Below are 18,016 nucleotides of genomic sequence, written 5' to 3' on the forward strand. Positions count from 1 at the left end.
AATAAGGGCTATTTACATAGCTTTTATCAGTGCCTGAAACAATGCGGGCTAATTGCTAATTGCTGTGTAGAGAATGGTGCACCCTGCAATAAAAAGCCAAATAAAAATATGTGGATTTAATACAAAAGAAAGATCTTTAGACAAACTTCCACTAACATATGCAGTAAAAGGTGACTTTTAAAAAAATCGATATAGTTCTCATGACATAGTTCTCCTTTAATAATTACCAAAATGTATAGCAGAGAATCTGACGTCTCCGGAAGTGAATTGGGTTCGGCACAAACAGTGCGGCTGTGGGAGTGTGTGGTGTTCTCCTGGTGGCGTCGTCCTCTTTTGTTTGTGTTGTGGAGGTGGCCGCCTTCCGGGCTCGTTCCTCCACCTCTCGGATATAAAGCCCCCCGCCCCTCTCCCCTCCCCTCCTGACCATGGTCAGCAGGAGGCGAGCGGACAACGTGATCCTTCCCGCCCGCCCTTGAGCCTCAGCGTCCTGGCAGCTTGCGCTCGGTGCCGTCGGACGGGTGGAGATGTCGCTGCCCTGCTGTGTTTCGCAGGTAAGGTGTGTGCCGGCTCTGGCCTTCGGGACTGATCGGATCCCATCGATTGCGACGGACTGTTCCAGGCTGGCCTTCGCCGAGCTATCTCTTGTCGCGGCAGTTTGGACGGACAATCACTTGAGTCTTAATGGCACATGTCATGAGAGTCTCCGGAGACTCCGCTCTGCCGAGCTACCCCTCAGTTAGATGTTTGGAGGTTGTTGTTCGTACTCCAGCCTGGGGAAAGAGATACTTATCTACTGTCTGCTTGTATTTGTGGAGATATGTTCAGTCAGATACTTCCCGAGTGTTTACATTCCTGTATGAAGTAAAAAAACATATTCTTCTCATCCTTATAATTGCTCAAAAATCACGAGCCTAACACACTTTAATTCTCGAAGCAATTGCTTTCGCCTTGATTTAGTTGCGATTTCTGTTAATCGGATTGTGAATGTATGAAGGTTTTCAAGTAATCGGCATGGTTGTACTAATTCGGTGCAGTGGATTCCGGATAATCGGGACCAGTACATTCTAGCCGAATTAAAGGCTGTCCCAATTAGCCGAAATTTCATGTAAATAGTTTAAAAAAAGTATAAAACAATACAAACTACCATTATCTGAGTAACAAATTATGTATTTAAATGAAATAAGAATAAATTAGAACGCTACCAAAGCTACTACAGTGCTATAAAACTGTGTATTAGTTCCTAATAGTTAGTGATATAGGAATTAATCTGTTGTACACTGCTGTGTATGGGGTGTATGGGGTGTCCTGGGAGGTAGCAGCTGTAGTGAAGGGGCATGTTGTGTCTATTCTGGGGCAGCTCACTCAGCTTTGGTCTCCACTGGATACTCAGCTCTCAGGTATGCTTTCAAGTCACTATTTGCATGTGACAGCAGCTGCACTCCCTACCGCTTCGACTGGTGGGCTAAACCAGGTGAGAGCAGTAGGTGGGCTTTGTGACCCAGTGAAAAGGGGACATGTCTGTCCTAGCGTATGAAGTCGGTTCAGGTGGATTGCGCAGATGACATCAGCAGTGAGATCCAATGGCCAAGAAGGAGGTTCTGCAGTGGTCCCTGGAGAGTAAAGGCACAGGGTTAGTCATGGTTATCCACTGCAACGAAGGAATACCCCAGTTAGTGTTGACTTCTCATACCACTCACTTCCGAGGTCGAGAGACTGGAACTGTCCCAGTGCAATCTCTTCCACTTTTTAACAACTCTGTCACACGCGTTTCGCTGTCATTGTCAGACACGACGAACAACCAGCATGCTGCAGTGTTCTTTTGATTGACTGTCAATAAACAAAATTAGTGCAGACACCTTAGTGTAGATAATGGACTGCTTTTGTACAAGGTTTTTGCCGATTTCATTTTCATTGTAACAGTCAAGATGATTGTTGATACCATTAAACTCTTTGTCGTCCCCAACTTGTTGATGTTGTGAAATTGTTTAATTTTCACTCCTGGCTGTTTCTGGCACCTCCAAGCTTGAATGCTTGAAACAGCAATAAGCAAAACAAGTCTAAGTGGCCCTGCTGCTTAATTCTCGCCAACACTCCATTGGTGTTCACTGCTTTTTGAACACAAACATATGCAAATGACGCTATTTTAAAACTATTCCCTCTAAGCATGGTGCAGTGTCTAATGGCCACGCAGGTGCACACAACTGAATCCAGTTCAAAACTGTTGTTTTCCTGTTCCAATGAGTGGCAGTGTCCCAAATAAACAAAGGGAATCCTGGTTACTTTCTCAATTAGTTTTTGTTCTTTAAGAGTTGTCCCAAATAAGTGGCTGGTCTGATTAACCAAAGGCTCAATTAACTGGAATCCACTGAATTTCAAGTGGAATCTCCTATCCCTGAAGGGAAGGGAAATATTGGAACAACACACACAAAAAGCTGTGGAACTCAGCAGGCCAGGCAGCATCTAGGAAAAGCTGGGGAGTAGATTTAAAAGGTCCGGTGTACCCAGTGTGGCCTCCTGTATATCGGTGAGATGCGACATAGGTTGGGAGACTGCTTCGCCGAGCACCTATGCTCCATCTGCCAGAAAAAGCAGGAATTCCCGGTGGCTACCCATTTTAATTCCACTTCCCATTCCCATTCCAATATGTCTACCCATGGTCTCCTCCACTGTCGTGATGAGGCCACACTTGGGTTGGAGGAACAACACCTTGTATTCTGTTTGGGTAGCCTCCAACCAGATCGATTTCTTAAACTTCCGGTAATGGCCCCAACTCCCAACCCCCACCCCTTCGCCATTTCCCACCTCTTTTTCCGCCTTTCACCTTGGCTGCTTGCCTGCCCATCACCTCCCTCTAGTGCTCCTCTCCCTTTTCCTTCTTCCATGGCCTTCTGTCTCTTTTACCAATTCACTTCCAGCTCTTTACTTAATCCCCTCCCCCTTCAGGTTTCATCTATCACCTTGTGTGTGTGTCTGTCTCCCCCCACCTTTTAAATCTTCTCCTCAGCTTTTTTTCTCCTGTCCTGCGGAAGGGATTTGGCCTGAAACGTTGTCTATACTTTTTTTCCATTGATGTTGCCTGGCCTGCTGAGTTCCTCCAGCATTTTCTGTGTGTTGCTCAGATTTCCAGCATCTGCAGATTTTCTCTTGATTGTGGTTGGAAATATTGGAGCAGTGACAGCAGTCGGAACTTTTGACAAATCCAAGCTTGTAAGAAAAGGGCTGGCAGTGTCCCAGAGGTTGGCTCATTCAGCCCTCCTCCCACATTCAGATACAGCTGTATCTAGAGGTCTTCAGTTTCTTCTGGACTTTGAGAGTTGAATTAAGAGTTCTTGAGGATATAAGCATTCAAACAGCCCAAGCATTGCCTCTTGCTGATGCATTTAAAATGTGTGAACAACATCCAGGAAGGAATATGGTTGTACAGTATTCATGTGTTACATCCAGAGTGTCGTACACCATAATCACTGTATACACGGTATATTCTGGTGACCCCCCCCTCCCCTTTGCCATTAGTAAAAGTGAGTGATTGTTCAAAACAGAAGTAGAATTTGGGGAAATTAGCTTAGTTTTAGATGTCTACAGTAAAGAGACGGTGCTCCAGTGATGGAATAAACTGCTGTGGTTGCATCGGGGATTGCCAGAACCATTAAAATAATCTTGAGTCTGGGAAGTCAGATGGGATCTATGGCAGAGATAGCTGTGTGCCTGTCAGAGTCTTGCTGAAATTATGTCACTGTCGGGGAGGGAGGAGAGATTGTGCTTAAGCCATTTTTTTAAATATCTAAAAGAAGGAACACGATGAGAATTCGACTTTAGAGTTCACTTTGTTAAAACTGTTCCTTTGATTCTTAAGTCACTGCTGGAAGTATTGATACTTGTGAGGTTTCCCGATTACAAAAGATGACACCACCACTGATAAGAAAACAAAATTCTCAGGGAATAAAAAGCAATTATTAGTAAACTTCAGAATCTGTATCTAAAATTTCAAATACCTTCTAAATTTCATTTCGTCTGGTAACAAAACTTAACTGTGATGATTAGTGGTTAACTAATGGCTGATCGACACATTGGAAAATCAGGGGAAAATAGATGTGGGATGTTTAGGAAAAAATGAGCAGGCCAGGGAGCGAAAAGAGCGAGTTTGTGTTTCAACTATCTTTTGTCAGAATCCTGAAGTGTCTTTGACTTAGAACAATAACTCTTTTTCTCATGACATGTGCTGCTTGACTTGCTGAATGTTTTCGTCAATTTTCTTGCCCTCATTCCTTTTGAAAATCTAAAACAAATTACATTTGTGAAATGAATGAGGGAAAGATTTCCTCCTGTGGTGGCTGACTCCAGTGAAAACATGAATATTTGAATGTTTTTATATTTATATATGTATACACACACACACACACACACACACACACACACACACACACACACACACACACACACACCCAATCCACTTTTTTTTGTACGTTGCAGGTTGTTGGTTATTGATCAATATATTCACCTTGTTTCAATCAATGGAATTTATCAGAGACGAGAAGCTAGTGTAAGGTGCTCTTTCCCTCTGCTAGCCTGCAGGTCACCCTTGGGCAAGGTGCAGTACTTGCTTAGCTCCCCTGATCACCACCAACTCCACCCCGATCTGGGTCACGTGAAGCCATGGGAGCAGCTGATGCCTATCACAATCCCTGGTTATGTGACCACCAATGCCAGGCAGACAGTCTCTGAAGAATATTGATAATGGCTGGGGTTGCCAATCTTGTAAAGACACTGCCCAGAAGAAGGCAATGGCAAACCACTTCTGTAGAAAAATTTGCCAAGAACAATCATGATTATGGAAAGGCCATGATTGCCTATGTCTTGCAACACGGCATGTAATAAATGATTGAAGAAGCCAGTAGCAAACAATCCTTTCACCCCTCAGAAGAATTACTGTATCCAGTTGAAGGAATCACATTTTTAGGAAGATGTGCGGAGGAATTGTACTATTATAAACACGAGATTCTGCGGATGCTGGAAATCCAGAAAAATACACAAAATACTGGAGGAACTCAGCAGTTCAGACAGCATCCATGGAAAGGACTAAGGAGTCAACCCTTCACCAGGACTCTTATATAAAATGTACTGTTATATACCGGAAGAGTACGTGGAGAGATTGGGGGGGGGGGGGCGGGGGAGCTGAAACTTGTCCACATAGAAAAGATTAAGAGTAAATTTAAGAGGTGATCAGGAGGCCCTTCATTGGTCAGGGTCAACCAGGGATGTTACATCCTTGCTGTCATATGCAACTCATGGAGGGAATCAGCTTTGACAGACTGTGACATGTGGATGCAGGTATAATGAATGGATAGAATAGTGATTAGATGATCCAGTTCAATATTTATTGGCAAAAGAGGCAGAGAGGAGATGATTATTTGTTCATTCAAGGGATATTGGTTTTGCAGGTGGACCCAGAATCTAATTGCTCATCCCTAGTGGCCCTTGAAGCTGGTGGTGAGCTGTCTTCTTAATCCACTGCAGTGTTTACTTAATGACTTATTAATAAGGAATTCAGTGCCAAAGGAAAAATGACTCAGTTGCAATTTGCATAAGGTAATTGTTTATAGATACTTCAAAGGGAAATACTGCTGGGATAAAGCATGTGCAGAGTTAATTGGATGCTTGTTTCAAAGCTGGTGCTGGTTTAGACAAGTGAGTAAAATCTGGAGACAAAACTTCAAATCCCATCAAGGCAGGTGGGATATTTATATTCAGTTTAAATTTGAAATTGAAAAGCGAGTTACAGTGACAAAATACCCAGATTATTGAACTAATTTGCATACTTTACTGATTCTCATAAAGGGAGAAAATCCGCTACCCTTATCAGGACTGGCTCTGCAGGTCCTAGTGACCTAGCATTCTATGGGTTAAGAAGATGACTCGCCACTCTCTGTTTTTAACGTTTATGTACAACCAATTAACTTTCTAGAAATGTCCAACGTATAAATTGAAAATACTGTGGGACGAATGGTCTCCGAAAATGAGTATGTGATGTCAAAGTTCAGCCTGATAATGAGGTTGAGTCTATTGTTGGATAATTGAAAGGGCCCACTGCTGTGCTTCTCTTTGTGTCACAGACAGGAGCGATTGCATTCAATCAACCTTTGCTTATGGAAGGAGAGGGCAAAAAGATGAAAGTGGAGCAAGATGATGTCATCGGAAAGCAGAGGGGAGGAGGGGAGAAGTCGCATGTGAATGAGGTGCCAGCATGTCAGAGGAAGCCATGGTGACTGGAGCCAGAGTAACACCCCTACTAGAAGGAAAAGAGGCAGGATACCCATGAGCAGCTATTGTTAGAACTGTATTGACTTGTCAAAGAAATTGTCGAAAATTGAGATAAATGACTAAAATTGTGAGCACTTGTGAAGATTTTCTTTCTGGCGACTGACCGGCTAGTTCAAATGTACTGTTAGTTAAAATCAACGGTGCTGAGGGTAGATTGATGGAAATCCTGATGGATAATAATCATCGCATCCCATGGAGAATCACCAGCAGTTCATATTTATAAGTACCTTTTTTCTGATGTAGTGAAATATCCCAAAGATTAACAGAATCTGTGAGTTGTCACCCTGGACGTAATTATTTTAACAGTTCCCATGATGTGTGCTTTCAGTGCAGGGATTTTACTGCCTGTACACAAGTGAAGATAGTTTCCAGCTGATTAATGTAACAGCTCTTTATACAATAGGCATGTCATTGCTTGGAGACATTCCTGCTCTTTTTAGCCTCTATTCTAATGAACACTGTTTAACAGTGCCACGGAAGACAGAGTCTGATTCAGATTTATTTATCACATGTACGGTGAAATGGACAGTAAAAAGCATTGTTTACATTAACAAACAACACACCCAAGGATGTGCTGGGGGCAGCCAGTGAGTGTCGCCACACATGCCAGCACCATCGTGGCATGCCCACGATATTCAGCCGAACCATACAAGCAGCCACAGCAAAGCACACCCACCCAGTCACATGCACAGACATGCCTCCAATTCCGACCCAGGACTACCCCACTTGGGGATCGCGGATCTCCTTAGTACCTGCTGACCCGACTTCCGGAATCGCTGACCTTTGTGGTGCGCTCCAACCTGGGCGCCAAGCACCAGCTCCTGCCCTGATGGTTTTTCTCATTTTCTACTTCATGTTCTCAGTATCTTTATTTGAGTCAGAATAAATGGGTCTTTTTTCTGACTCAGAAGGGTGTAAGGGGATTGCTTTCAGGATTATTCTAGGCCTTGTGGTTATTTACTATTCATAATTAATGATTTGTAGAAGGGGGCAGACTGTAAGGTTGCTGATGCCAGAAACATAGATGGGAGGGCATGTTGTGGTGAAAATGCACAGTGGCTGCAATGGAAATGAGTAATTTGGGGGGGGGGGAACTGCAATGGAAATGAGTAATTTGAGTGGAGCGGAAAGACTGCAATGGAAATAAATAATCTGAGTTGCGGGGGGGGGAGAACACTGCCACAAGGCAGCAGAGGTTTGAGATCAGAGTTTTCCTTCCAGCTATAACAACCTTAAGGAACCTCATGCTAGTATCTTCCCTGTAATACCATAGGCTCTTATCTTGTTAAGCAGCCACATGTGTGGCACCTTGTCGAAGGCCTTCTCAAAATCCAAGTAAACTACATTCACTGCCTCTTCTTTGTCTATCCTGCCTGTTATTTCCTCAAAAAATTCCAACAGATTTTTCAGGCAAGATTTTTCCTTTAGGAAACCATGCTGTCTTTGGCCCATTTTATCAAGTGCCTCCAAGTACCCAGAAACCTCATCCTTCGTAATGGGCTCCAGCATCTTTCCAACCACTGGTCAGGCCTATAAATCCTTCAAACATGAGGAAATCTGCAGATGCTGGAAATTCAACTAACTGAAAGAAGAGATAGTCAGAGATTTGAGAGGGGGAGGGGGAGATCCGAATTGGCAGGAGAAGACAGGAGGGGGAGGGATGGAGCTAAGAGTTGGACAGTTGATTGGCAAAAGGAATACGAGGCTGGAGAAGGGAGGGGATCATGGGACGGGAGGCCTAGGGGGAAAGAAAGGGGGAGGGGAGCACCAGAGGAAGATATAGTCAGGGACAGAGAGAAAAAAGGGGGGGGGGTAAATAAATAAATAAGGGATGGGGTAAGAAGGGGAGGAGGGGCATTAAAGGAAGTTAGAGAAATCAATATTCATGTCATCAGGTTGGAAGCTACCCAGAAGGAATATAAGGATTTGTTCCTCCATCCTGAGTGTGGCTTCATCTATAAACTCCCTCCCTTCTTAAAGAGTGCAGTAACATTTGTGATTTTCTAGTGCTCTGGAACCATTCCAGACTCTAGTGATTCTTGAGAGATCATTACTAATGCTTCCACAGTCTCTTCAGCTACCTCTTTCAGACCCCTGGGGTGTAGTCCATTTGGTCCAGTGACTTGCCTACCTTCAGACTCTTGGCTTCCAAGCACCTTCTCCTTATTAATAGCAACGACACTTCTGACCCCGACACTCACAAATTTCTGGCATACAGTTAGTGTCTTCCTCAGAGAAGGCTAATGCATAATCAGTTCATCTGGCATTTCTTTGTGTCCCCCCCCCCCCCCCCCCCCCACTCCAGTTAATGCCTTTCCAGCAGTGCAATATCCACTTTATCCACTTGCTGACTTGGTCAGGCTTGGAGATTTCAAAGTTCAAAGTTTTTAAGTTGCATGCTGCAGATTGCCATGAGAGGAATTCAAAAGGGGTATACTTCAATGAATATTTAGAGCAGTTGTCCACAGCCCACAGAACGTCGCCAGTGATCACTGGCACCATTTTTCTGGCCCGGCTTAATGGGCTTCAAGGTGTCAAATGCCTGCTCCCTCGTAATAAACATATAAATCTCGTACTTAGTACCCTAATTTCCATAATATTATTAGTGCACACCGAAGAGATATAGACAGTAAAAATCTCAGTCCTCTCTTGTGGCTCCACACGTCAGTGGCTCTGACGGTGTTTATGGGTCCAATCACCCTTTTACTGTTATGTAACTGAAGAACTTCGATCTTTAACCCTGCTTAACAAATTCATCTTGTACCTGTTTTTGACATCTAATTTCCCTCTTAAGACTAGTCTTAAATTTATTTTTTTAGTTGTCAAGAGATGCATTTGTACCCAGCTGCCTATACGCAATGCACACTTTCTTATATTTTTCTTACCAGAGCCACTGTTTCAAGAATTTAAGATTGGTTAATGTCATTTCCAGGAAGTGTAAACGGGAACAAAATTATTGTTATTCTGGATCCGAAGCAGCACAAAAACACACACAAGACACAAAAAGGCAATAAATATTAATGTATAAAATAGCTTTTATACTTGGGTTGATTGTGCATAAAGCCTAAATTTCTGTACATAAATGAACTCTCTTCAACATGGCTTCCCTGACCTTGGTATGGTATCTTTCATCTTAACATGCTGCCCCTGGACTTTTGATGTCATCCTTTTTAAAAGCCTCCCACTTTGGCAACTGTTCCCTTGACAGAGGATATAAAGGTGGGGGAGGGTGGGAAGCTACCCTCCCCCACCTTCTTTATAGGCTCTGCCCCCTTCCCTCTACAGTTCTGATGAAGGGTTCCGGCCTGAAACGTCGACTCATCGTTTCCACCGATGCTGCCCGACCTGCTGAGTTCCTCCAGTGTGTTGTGAGTGTTGCTAAAGTATTAATAGCATTGGATGCAATCAAGAAGAGATTGGCTGGGCTAATTCCTGGGAAGTCCCATGAGGAGCTGCTTTCTTATTTAAATAAAAAGGTTGAATCGGTATTCTTTGGACTTCATAATCATATTGAAACATAAGATCCTAAGGAAACATAACGGTGGGTTTGAGATGTTTTCACTGGTGGGAAAGTAGTTATAGAATTGGGGCAGTGATTTTAAAATTGGCGTACAGATGAATATTCTTTTGCAGAGGATGTTAATTCTCTACACTTCTCTCTCACCAAGAGCTGGGAGAATTTTCTGCCATCATAATGATACGTGCTGTGTGTGACTTTTGGTTCTGTGTTATACACCTCGGTCTCAGAAGAATGCTGTTTCATTTGGCTGTTATGTGTGTGGTTGAATGAGACTTGAAACTGAACTTGGAAGACCAGACCTTTGGATGTTGTCTAAAAAATGCAGTTCAATTTTTGAAAAATTGGGATTTGAGAGTTGAGTGATACTTGTATAGAAGAGCAGACCTGAATCAAATGGACCAAGTCATAGTGCATGGCAGAAAGACCAACTCCTATTTTCACCAATAACTTTAAATTTAGGGCTTATTAATTAATAGGACACTCATGAACATTTGTATGTAACCATCAAATGAAAGGGGTTTTGCAAGATGCTGGAATGGAAGCATTTAACAAATGGGAAAAGTTTTTATTCCATTGGTAAGAATGTGATTAGAAAATCAACTTGGAGCAACCTTTGATTTTTTTTGTCCTGCAGGCCCAGATTTTTAATTGGTTTAGTTCAAACCCTTTTGTATAGAGCAACTGTGAAGTTGTAGGAATTTCACCACTGGTATCTCAAAGCATCTCAGAGAACTTGAATATCTTTTGCTGCACAGAAATAATGCTTCACTTTTGAATTTAGTTCTGTGTAGTGCACAATCATAATAAAGCTTAATTGCCAAAAAGCTTTACAGAAACCACTAAGTTTATTGGGGCTATGGAAAAGGAATGGAAGTCATTCAGGAGTACCTTCAGTAATGGTAACAGATGAGAAATGTGGTGAAGTGATAGACCAGGCTAAGGTGCTGGAGGTTGTGTTACGAAGTCGGTTAGTTGCAATGGACTGTGCTGACTGCAGAGAGGAGGCAATGTTTTAAATGATTCAAAACCCAAAAATGTGTACCAGGTCAGGCAATGTATGTGGAAATAGAAATGAAGTTGATCTTTCAAGTCCCAAGACCCTTCAGTTGATGTTATTAAAGTGGGAAGCAGAAAGTTGGGATGAAATGTTGAGTCCACTGTGCCATTTGGGGTTTATGTAGGTCCTGATGGAAAGATCTTGACCCAAAAATGTTGACTGCTTATTCCCCTCCATGGATGCTGCCTGACTTCCTGAGTTCTTCCAGCATTTTGTGTGTTACTCAAGATTCCCAGCATCTTCAGATTCTCTTGTGCTTATGTTGGTCTTTACTATTTCACTCAAGTAATAACTACTTTCAGAATCTCGAGAGTTAATTTCTTGGTCATTCTCTTCATTTTTGTTCAGCTCCCCACGCAACTTCCTTATCTCATTTGTACTTCAGTAGATTGTTGTGTTAAGGAACTAACACAAAGTTGACACAGTGAGTACTATAAAATGCCAGCCCTTACCAGCAGGAAACATGTTGTCCGTACAATTGTAATGCCTTTTGAAGGATACATTTTACAAAATGCTTAGTTACCTTCAGGACTCCCACAGCATTACTGGATCCAGATTGCTTAATTTTTTGGGGTATTTAATTCCATATGAAATTTTATAAAGATGGTCTAAAAAGGGAACCACTTGGAGAAAATTCAGTAGCATGTTTTAACACTTGTGCAGCCATTCCTTTAAAAAACATTTAAAACTGTATGAACAAGAGAGAAAAATACTTTAAAATACAACAAATTTTGGAAGCAGTTAGATGATGTGATTAGAAGCAAAACTTGTTGGATAATATTAAAAAAAGGATAAATCTTCCTGCTCAATTTATTGCTACAGCCATAACATGCCCTATTATACTAGGCTTTAAACAATTAAATATAACCTGTTCAACAACATCCAAACAAGGCATCCACGTGCATGATTGTTATTTGTATAAATGTAAGCACTGTACCTGTAAAAGGATAGAATCTACTCCCTACATTTCAAGTTCTCCTTAAAGTGATCTTGTATTTGTATTTTGTTTGGGTATTAATATTCTTACAGCTTTCTGTTCTGTTTAATGCACCAGGGCATTCAGGTGAAATTTCTTCACCCAGAATAGTTGGAATATGGGCCTTGCCAGCAGACAGCAGTTGAACAGTCTAAATAGGTTTGGGGGAAATCTGGGGCAAGACGAGGGGATAGAGGAATGTGCTGGGTGGGTTCAGTGAAGCGAAGTAATGTAGAGTGAGACGCTATTATGTTGAATGACCTGTTTGTGTTGATGCATTTAATTAAAATTGTGCTTATTTCTGGCATCAGGCATGTTAATGATGTGACCTGCCCACACATCCTTAAGACATGGGAACAGAATTAGGCCATTTGGTGCATTGAGTCTGATCTGCCATTCGGTCGTGGCTGATTTATTTTCCCTCTCAGCTCCATTCTCTTGCCTTCTCCCCATAACCCTTGCTGCCCTTACTAATCAAATGAGTGTAATTAAGTCTTGAATGCTGGGAAGATTTTTAAAAAGCAACATAACCCACACTCTTGAATCTGTGATCAATGACTAATCAAGGTGGAGCAGAATACGGGATGCTCTTGACAACTTTGAGACCAGACATCTGGAGGGCACAGAGGCCCTGTGCACTGAATTATGTGTATCACAGCATGAATGGAAGCAAGTCAGAAATTAATTTTTCAAGCAAATGCTAGAAAGGATGATAATAAAATTGGAGGCCTATGTTGGAGAGAAAGGCTAGATTGAGCTTGGAGGAGGTTATAAGGTTGCTGCAACATCGTGGGTTGAAGGGCCTGTACTGTGCTGTAATCTTCTATGTTTCTGTTAATATTACCAAGTGTGGAAGTAGAACAATTTTTACCCCTATTCAGAATTTACTGACATCTATTGCGATGGGGAAATGAAGTTTTGCTGACAGTCTAAGGTTCCTCGACTCTGTGGGGCTTGCTTTGTTTCACACTGTTTTTTCCTTTCCTGCACCTTTTCCATCATACTTTCTTTAGTAAGGCTCAGCAGAGGAATGGATCTGTTGGAAAATTGGGAGTTGTGTTTGCCTATGGAGCTTTAGATATCCCACCTCTCCTGGAAGTTCCGGGAGTCTCCCGCATATTAATAGTGGCTCCCTGATGCCCACAAATTATATACAATATCACGGAAATCAATTTTTTTGAGAGCGAGAGAGAGAAAGCAACAGAGAGCGTGAGAGCGACCACGAGAGAGAGAGCACGCGAGAGAGAGTGAGAGAGAAAGCAAGCGAGAGAAAGCAAGAGAGCACGAGAGTGACCACAAGAAAGAGAGCGAGAGAGAAAGCAAGTGAAAGAGAGGGGGAGAGAGAGAGAGAGCAAGAGCGTGCCATGGCAGAGTGTTCCAAAAAAAAAGAAAATATTAAACATATGTCACCCCAGACTACACTAAAATGTACCCCTGCTAAATGGGGGTCAAAATAATGACAGTGTTGCTGGCTGCACTGTTTGCAACAATGACTTTTCTTTTGCCCGTGGTGAGTTAAGACTGTAAAAGACATGTTGAGGTGAGTTTAACAGGTGTCATTCATTCGTTAGCATAGCTAACGTTATATAAACTAGCTGACCAGCTGCTAAGGAGCTACTCTATTGCAGACATCCCACCTCTCCCGGGAGTCTATTGCAAATTGATGGTGCTACAAATGAGTTTTTGCAGGGTAGGATGTCTGGAGTTTGATCTTAACAAGTGTGAGGTGGCCTATTTTGGCAATTCAGATTGCAGAGGACAGGTATAGTAAATAGGATACTAAGGAGTATTGATGGACAGAATGATCACAGTTCCCTGATAAATGGAAAAACTAGTTGATAGACTAGTGAAGAGGGTGCATAGTTTGAGACATAGACTATATTACAACTTTACTAAACATTAGTTGGATCTCACTTGGAGGACTATGTGCAGTTCTGGTCACCATATTAAAGACGAACTGTGAATGTGCTAGAGCAAGGGTTCCCAATCTTTGGTATACCCTGGACAGATGCCATTAAGAAGGGGCCTGTAGACCCCAGGTTGGAACCCCTGTGCTAGAGGGAGTGCAGAGGAGATTCACCAGGATGGACGCAGTTTGGAGGACTTGTAGAGAGCGTGGATGATCTGAGCTTGGGTGACCTGATGGAAGTATATAAACTTGTGAAGGGTATAAACAGTGGATTAGTCAAAATCTCTTCCCATTGGTAGGAACATGAAAAACAAAAGGCATTATTCCTTTTAAAGTGATTGATATCTAGAATATGTTGTCAGGTGGTGGTAGAATTGGGTACACTTACTGCACTTAAGAGCACTTAGAGCCTTAAATGGGTAAGGTGGGAAGGATGTGGCACATGGTATTAGTGTAGATGGCAAATAAAAGGTCATCATGTACTTAGTGGAGCAAAGGGCCTGTTTCTGAGCTCTGCAGCCTCGTATCACCCCAGACAACTATTGCCATCAACACAGTAGCGTAGTGGTTAGCACAACGCTTTAGGTTAGATTAGACTACACTCATTGATCTGCCGGGTATGAGCTAAGAAGAAAGATTGAAAGAATTAAATTTTTTTAGCCTAAGTAGATGTAGAATGAGATTAGATTAGATTCAACTTTATTGTCATTGTGCCGAGTACAGATACAAAGCCAATGAAATGCAGTTAGCATCTGACCAGAAATGCAAAGAATAGTGTTATTTACAAAATAACTGTGAATAAAAAGTAAATGCTACAGCACACAAATATAAAAGTACTGAGACAGTACAATATGGGTGCAATACTGCTTAGCGCTGTGATGTGAGGTTCAGCAGGGTCATAGCCTCGGGGAAGAAGCTTTTCCTGTGCCTGCTGGTGCGGGAGCGGAGGCTCCTGTAGCGCCTACTGGATGGGAGGAGAGTAAAAAGTCCATGGTTAGGGTGAGATGCATCATTGATAATGCTTTTCGCCCTGCCCAGGCAGCGTTTATGGTAGGTGTTCTCAATGGTGGGCAATTGGGTGCTGGTAATCCGCTGGGCAGTTTTCACCACATGCTGGAGTGCCTTGCGGCCTGATACAGGACAATTGCCATACCACACTGAGATGCAGTTGGTGAGTATGCTCTTAACGGTACAGCGGTAAAAGTCCGTCGGTATCCTGGGACAGAGGTGAGCTTTCTTGATGCTCCGCAGGAAATAAAGGTGCTGTTGCGCCTTTTTGATCAGGATGGAGGAGTTCAGGGACCAGGTGAGATCCTTGGAAATGTGCACACCAAGGAATTTGAAGCTTGATACACGCTCCACTGCAGCTCTGTTGATGTAGATGGGGGCATGAGTGTGACTCCTGGCACGCCTGAATTCCACAATGATCTCCTTGGTTTTCTGGACGTTAAGGGCCAGGTTGTTCTCGGCACACCACGCAGCCAGGTGCTGAACCTTGTCCCTGTAGGCCGTCTCGTCATCCCCTCTGATCAGGCCAACCACCATGGTGTCATCTGCGACCTTGATTATGGAGTTAGAACCATGTACAGGAACACAGTCATAGGTGAAAAGGGAGTACAGAAGAGGGCTCAGCACACAGCCTTGAGGCACGCCGGTGTTCAGGGTGAGAGGTTGTCTAACTTAACTGATTGGGGTCTGTTAGAAAGTCCACGGTCCAAATGCAGAGGGATGAGCTGATACCAAGCTGGCGAAGTTTGGTGATCAGCTTGGAGGGGATCACAGTATTGAATGCCGAACTAAAGTCAATGAACAGCATTCTGATGTAAGAGTTGGGGCTGTCCAGGTGGGTCCGGGCAGACCGAAGTGCCGTGGAGATGCCATCCTCTGTTAACCTGTTGGTGCGATAGGCAAATTGATGGGGGTCCAGGGTAGTGGGCAGACAGGATTTCAGATGTGATAGAACCAGTCTCTCAAAGCACTTTGCAGTGATGGGGTGAGTGCAACTGGGTGGAAGTCATTACAGTACCAGCGACTCGGGTTCGATTCCCGCTGCTGCTTGTAAGGAGTTTGTATATTCTCCCCGTGATGGCGTGGGTTTTCTCTGGGTGTTCTGGTGTACCCCCCCGCCCCCCCACAGTCCAAGGACATACTGGTTGATAGGTTGGTCATTGTAAATTGTCCCGTGATTAGCCCAGGGTTCAATTGGAGGATTGTTGGCTGGCCTATTCCGCACTGTATCTCAATGATAATCTCAGCTACTGGCTGTTTAAATTCCACTTGTAAAACTTTTATACAAAATACTCATAGCACCACTGAGATTTTAGAACTTGAGGAATGAGTAGTTTGCAGTGTAATAGTACACAAATTATAATTGTACGCTACCTATTTTTGATCGGTTAGTTTAAGCATGCCTGTATTAGTTCTTCAAAGCAATGTTTAATATGGATTGCTACCTTTCATGCCATAACCTGGAGTGTTTCATTCCTTTTTGGCCTGATTTTGATATTTTTGACAGTTTGAGATATGAAATGTGATAGTTTCCTGAAGCATGCTGCCAAGAATTACTGGGAGCCACAAATGAGCAACAGCTGTCATTTGGTAGCCTTGTCCTCACCGTTTAATTTGCGTAAGCTTTTTCAAGTTCAAGTGTATTGTCGTTCAACCATACACACATATACAGCTAAACAAAATATTGTTCCTCAAGGGCGGAGGTGCAAAGCTCAGTACACATAGTCACACACACTGCATGTACAGTTACGGTCCAGCACAGACGGTCACTGGAAGTTGCTGCAAAAATATCTAGATGCATCATTTTGCATTTACTTACAAACCAATACTCTATTATTTAGGTTTTCTTCATAAATACCGTGGGTATAGCGGTTAGCGTGCCGCTATTACAGCTCAGGGCGTTCTGGTGTTTGGAGTTCAGTTCTGCCCTGTTCTGTTAGGAGCCAACGTATGTTTTCCCTGGGGATGGTGTGGTTTTTCTCCAAGTACTCCAGTTTCTTCCCACGGTCCAAAGACGTACCGGCTAGGATGGTCAATGTAAATTGCCCTGTGATTAGGATACAGTTGATCAGGGTTGGGGTCTTCTGGGGTGGAATGGCAGGGCCTACTCTGTGCTGTATCACAAAATAAAATAACAATTTCTTCCTTTTTATGTTAATGATTCTTGATCAGTGATGAATGGAAGTGCAAAGTATTGACTACAGGCTCTGGTGAAAAGGCTAAATGTTTTAACAAAAGACCACAAGGATCAGGAGTGGGCCAGTTGGTTCCTCAATCTTTTCTGGTCATTCAATAAAATCAGGGCTGATCCACTATTGAATCAAACTATGGTTGAACTACAGTGAGATTGCTTTGGAGAGGGTACGGAGAGCTTTACCAGGCTGCTGCCTGGATTAGAGGACATGTGCTATCACAAGAGGTTGGACAAACTTGGGTTATTTTCTCTGGCGTGGTGGACGCTGAGGGGAGATCTGATAGATTATGAGAAGCATAGACAGTATCTTTTTTTCTCCCCCATGGTTGAAATGCCTAATACCAGAGGGCATGCATTCGAGGTGAGAGGGGGTAATTTTAAAGGAGGTGAGAGAGACATGAGGTGCCTGGAATGTGCTACCTGGGATGGTGGTAGAGGTGGATACATTTGGGATGTTTTGATAGGCACATGAATGAGAGGAAAATCGAAGTTGTGTAGGGAGAAGGAATTAGTTTAGTTGGCTGTTTGATTAATTTATTTGATTTGGCACAGCAATGTGGGCCGAATGGCCTGTGCTGTACTGTTCTATGTTGTTCTGCTTCTGTATTACTGTTTACATTGCCTGGCTTCGTTACTAGCCTGGTAATTGTCTTCAAACCACGTGCTGGCAAGGTGGATAAATCGTAGGTCATGAAGGTGGTAAACTTAAATTGACCTTCTCTATTTATTCTCTCTCTCTTTATTAACCTGTGCATATATGTTTCAGCAAGTAAATAGGAAAAAGTTTATTAAAAAAATACTAAAACCCGTCCTTCAAAAAATGTCCTTGCCCTGAAGCAAATGTTGCCATCTACCAATCAGGATATTCTGCATAATTCAAGTGGTATTAGCTGACTAGAAAGTATGCACTAAATTAAAGAATTTGCATTTTACATTCTGGGCTTGTCGTTTTGTGGTTTGAGGTAGTTTCTGATTATTTATTTCTCTCTTTTCTCTTTCTCCCTCGGTCTTTAGGTCTGCCTTTTGCCATTTGC

The 18,016-nt window shown here is 42.9% G+C and overlaps 1 protein-coding gene across 2 annotated transcripts in view; it reads left to right on the forward strand.

The window, feature by feature from the left end:
• Positions 1 to 272: 272 nt before the first annotated feature.
• serinc5 (serine incorporator 5) overlaps positions 273 to 18,016 on the forward strand; it is a 93,523-nt gene continuing 75,779 nt past the window's right edge. For both annotated transcript variants that reach the window (XM_072257819.1, XM_072257820.1), the window contains exon 1: positions 273 to 551. In XM_072257819.1, the coding sequence (XP_072113920.1) occupies positions 525 to 551 (27 nt within the window). In that variant the 5' untranslated portion in view covers positions 273 to 524. The remainder of the gene's footprint in view (positions 552 to 18,016) is intronic.

The sequence above is a fragment of the Mobula birostris genome, chromosome 5 (assembly GCF_030028105.1).
Source record: "Mobula birostris isolate sMobBir1 chromosome 5, sMobBir1.hap1, whole genome shotgun sequence".
In the NCBI taxonomy this organism is placed as follows: domain Eukaryota; kingdom Metazoa; phylum Chordata; class Chondrichthyes; order Myliobatiformes; family Myliobatidae; genus Mobula; species Mobula birostris.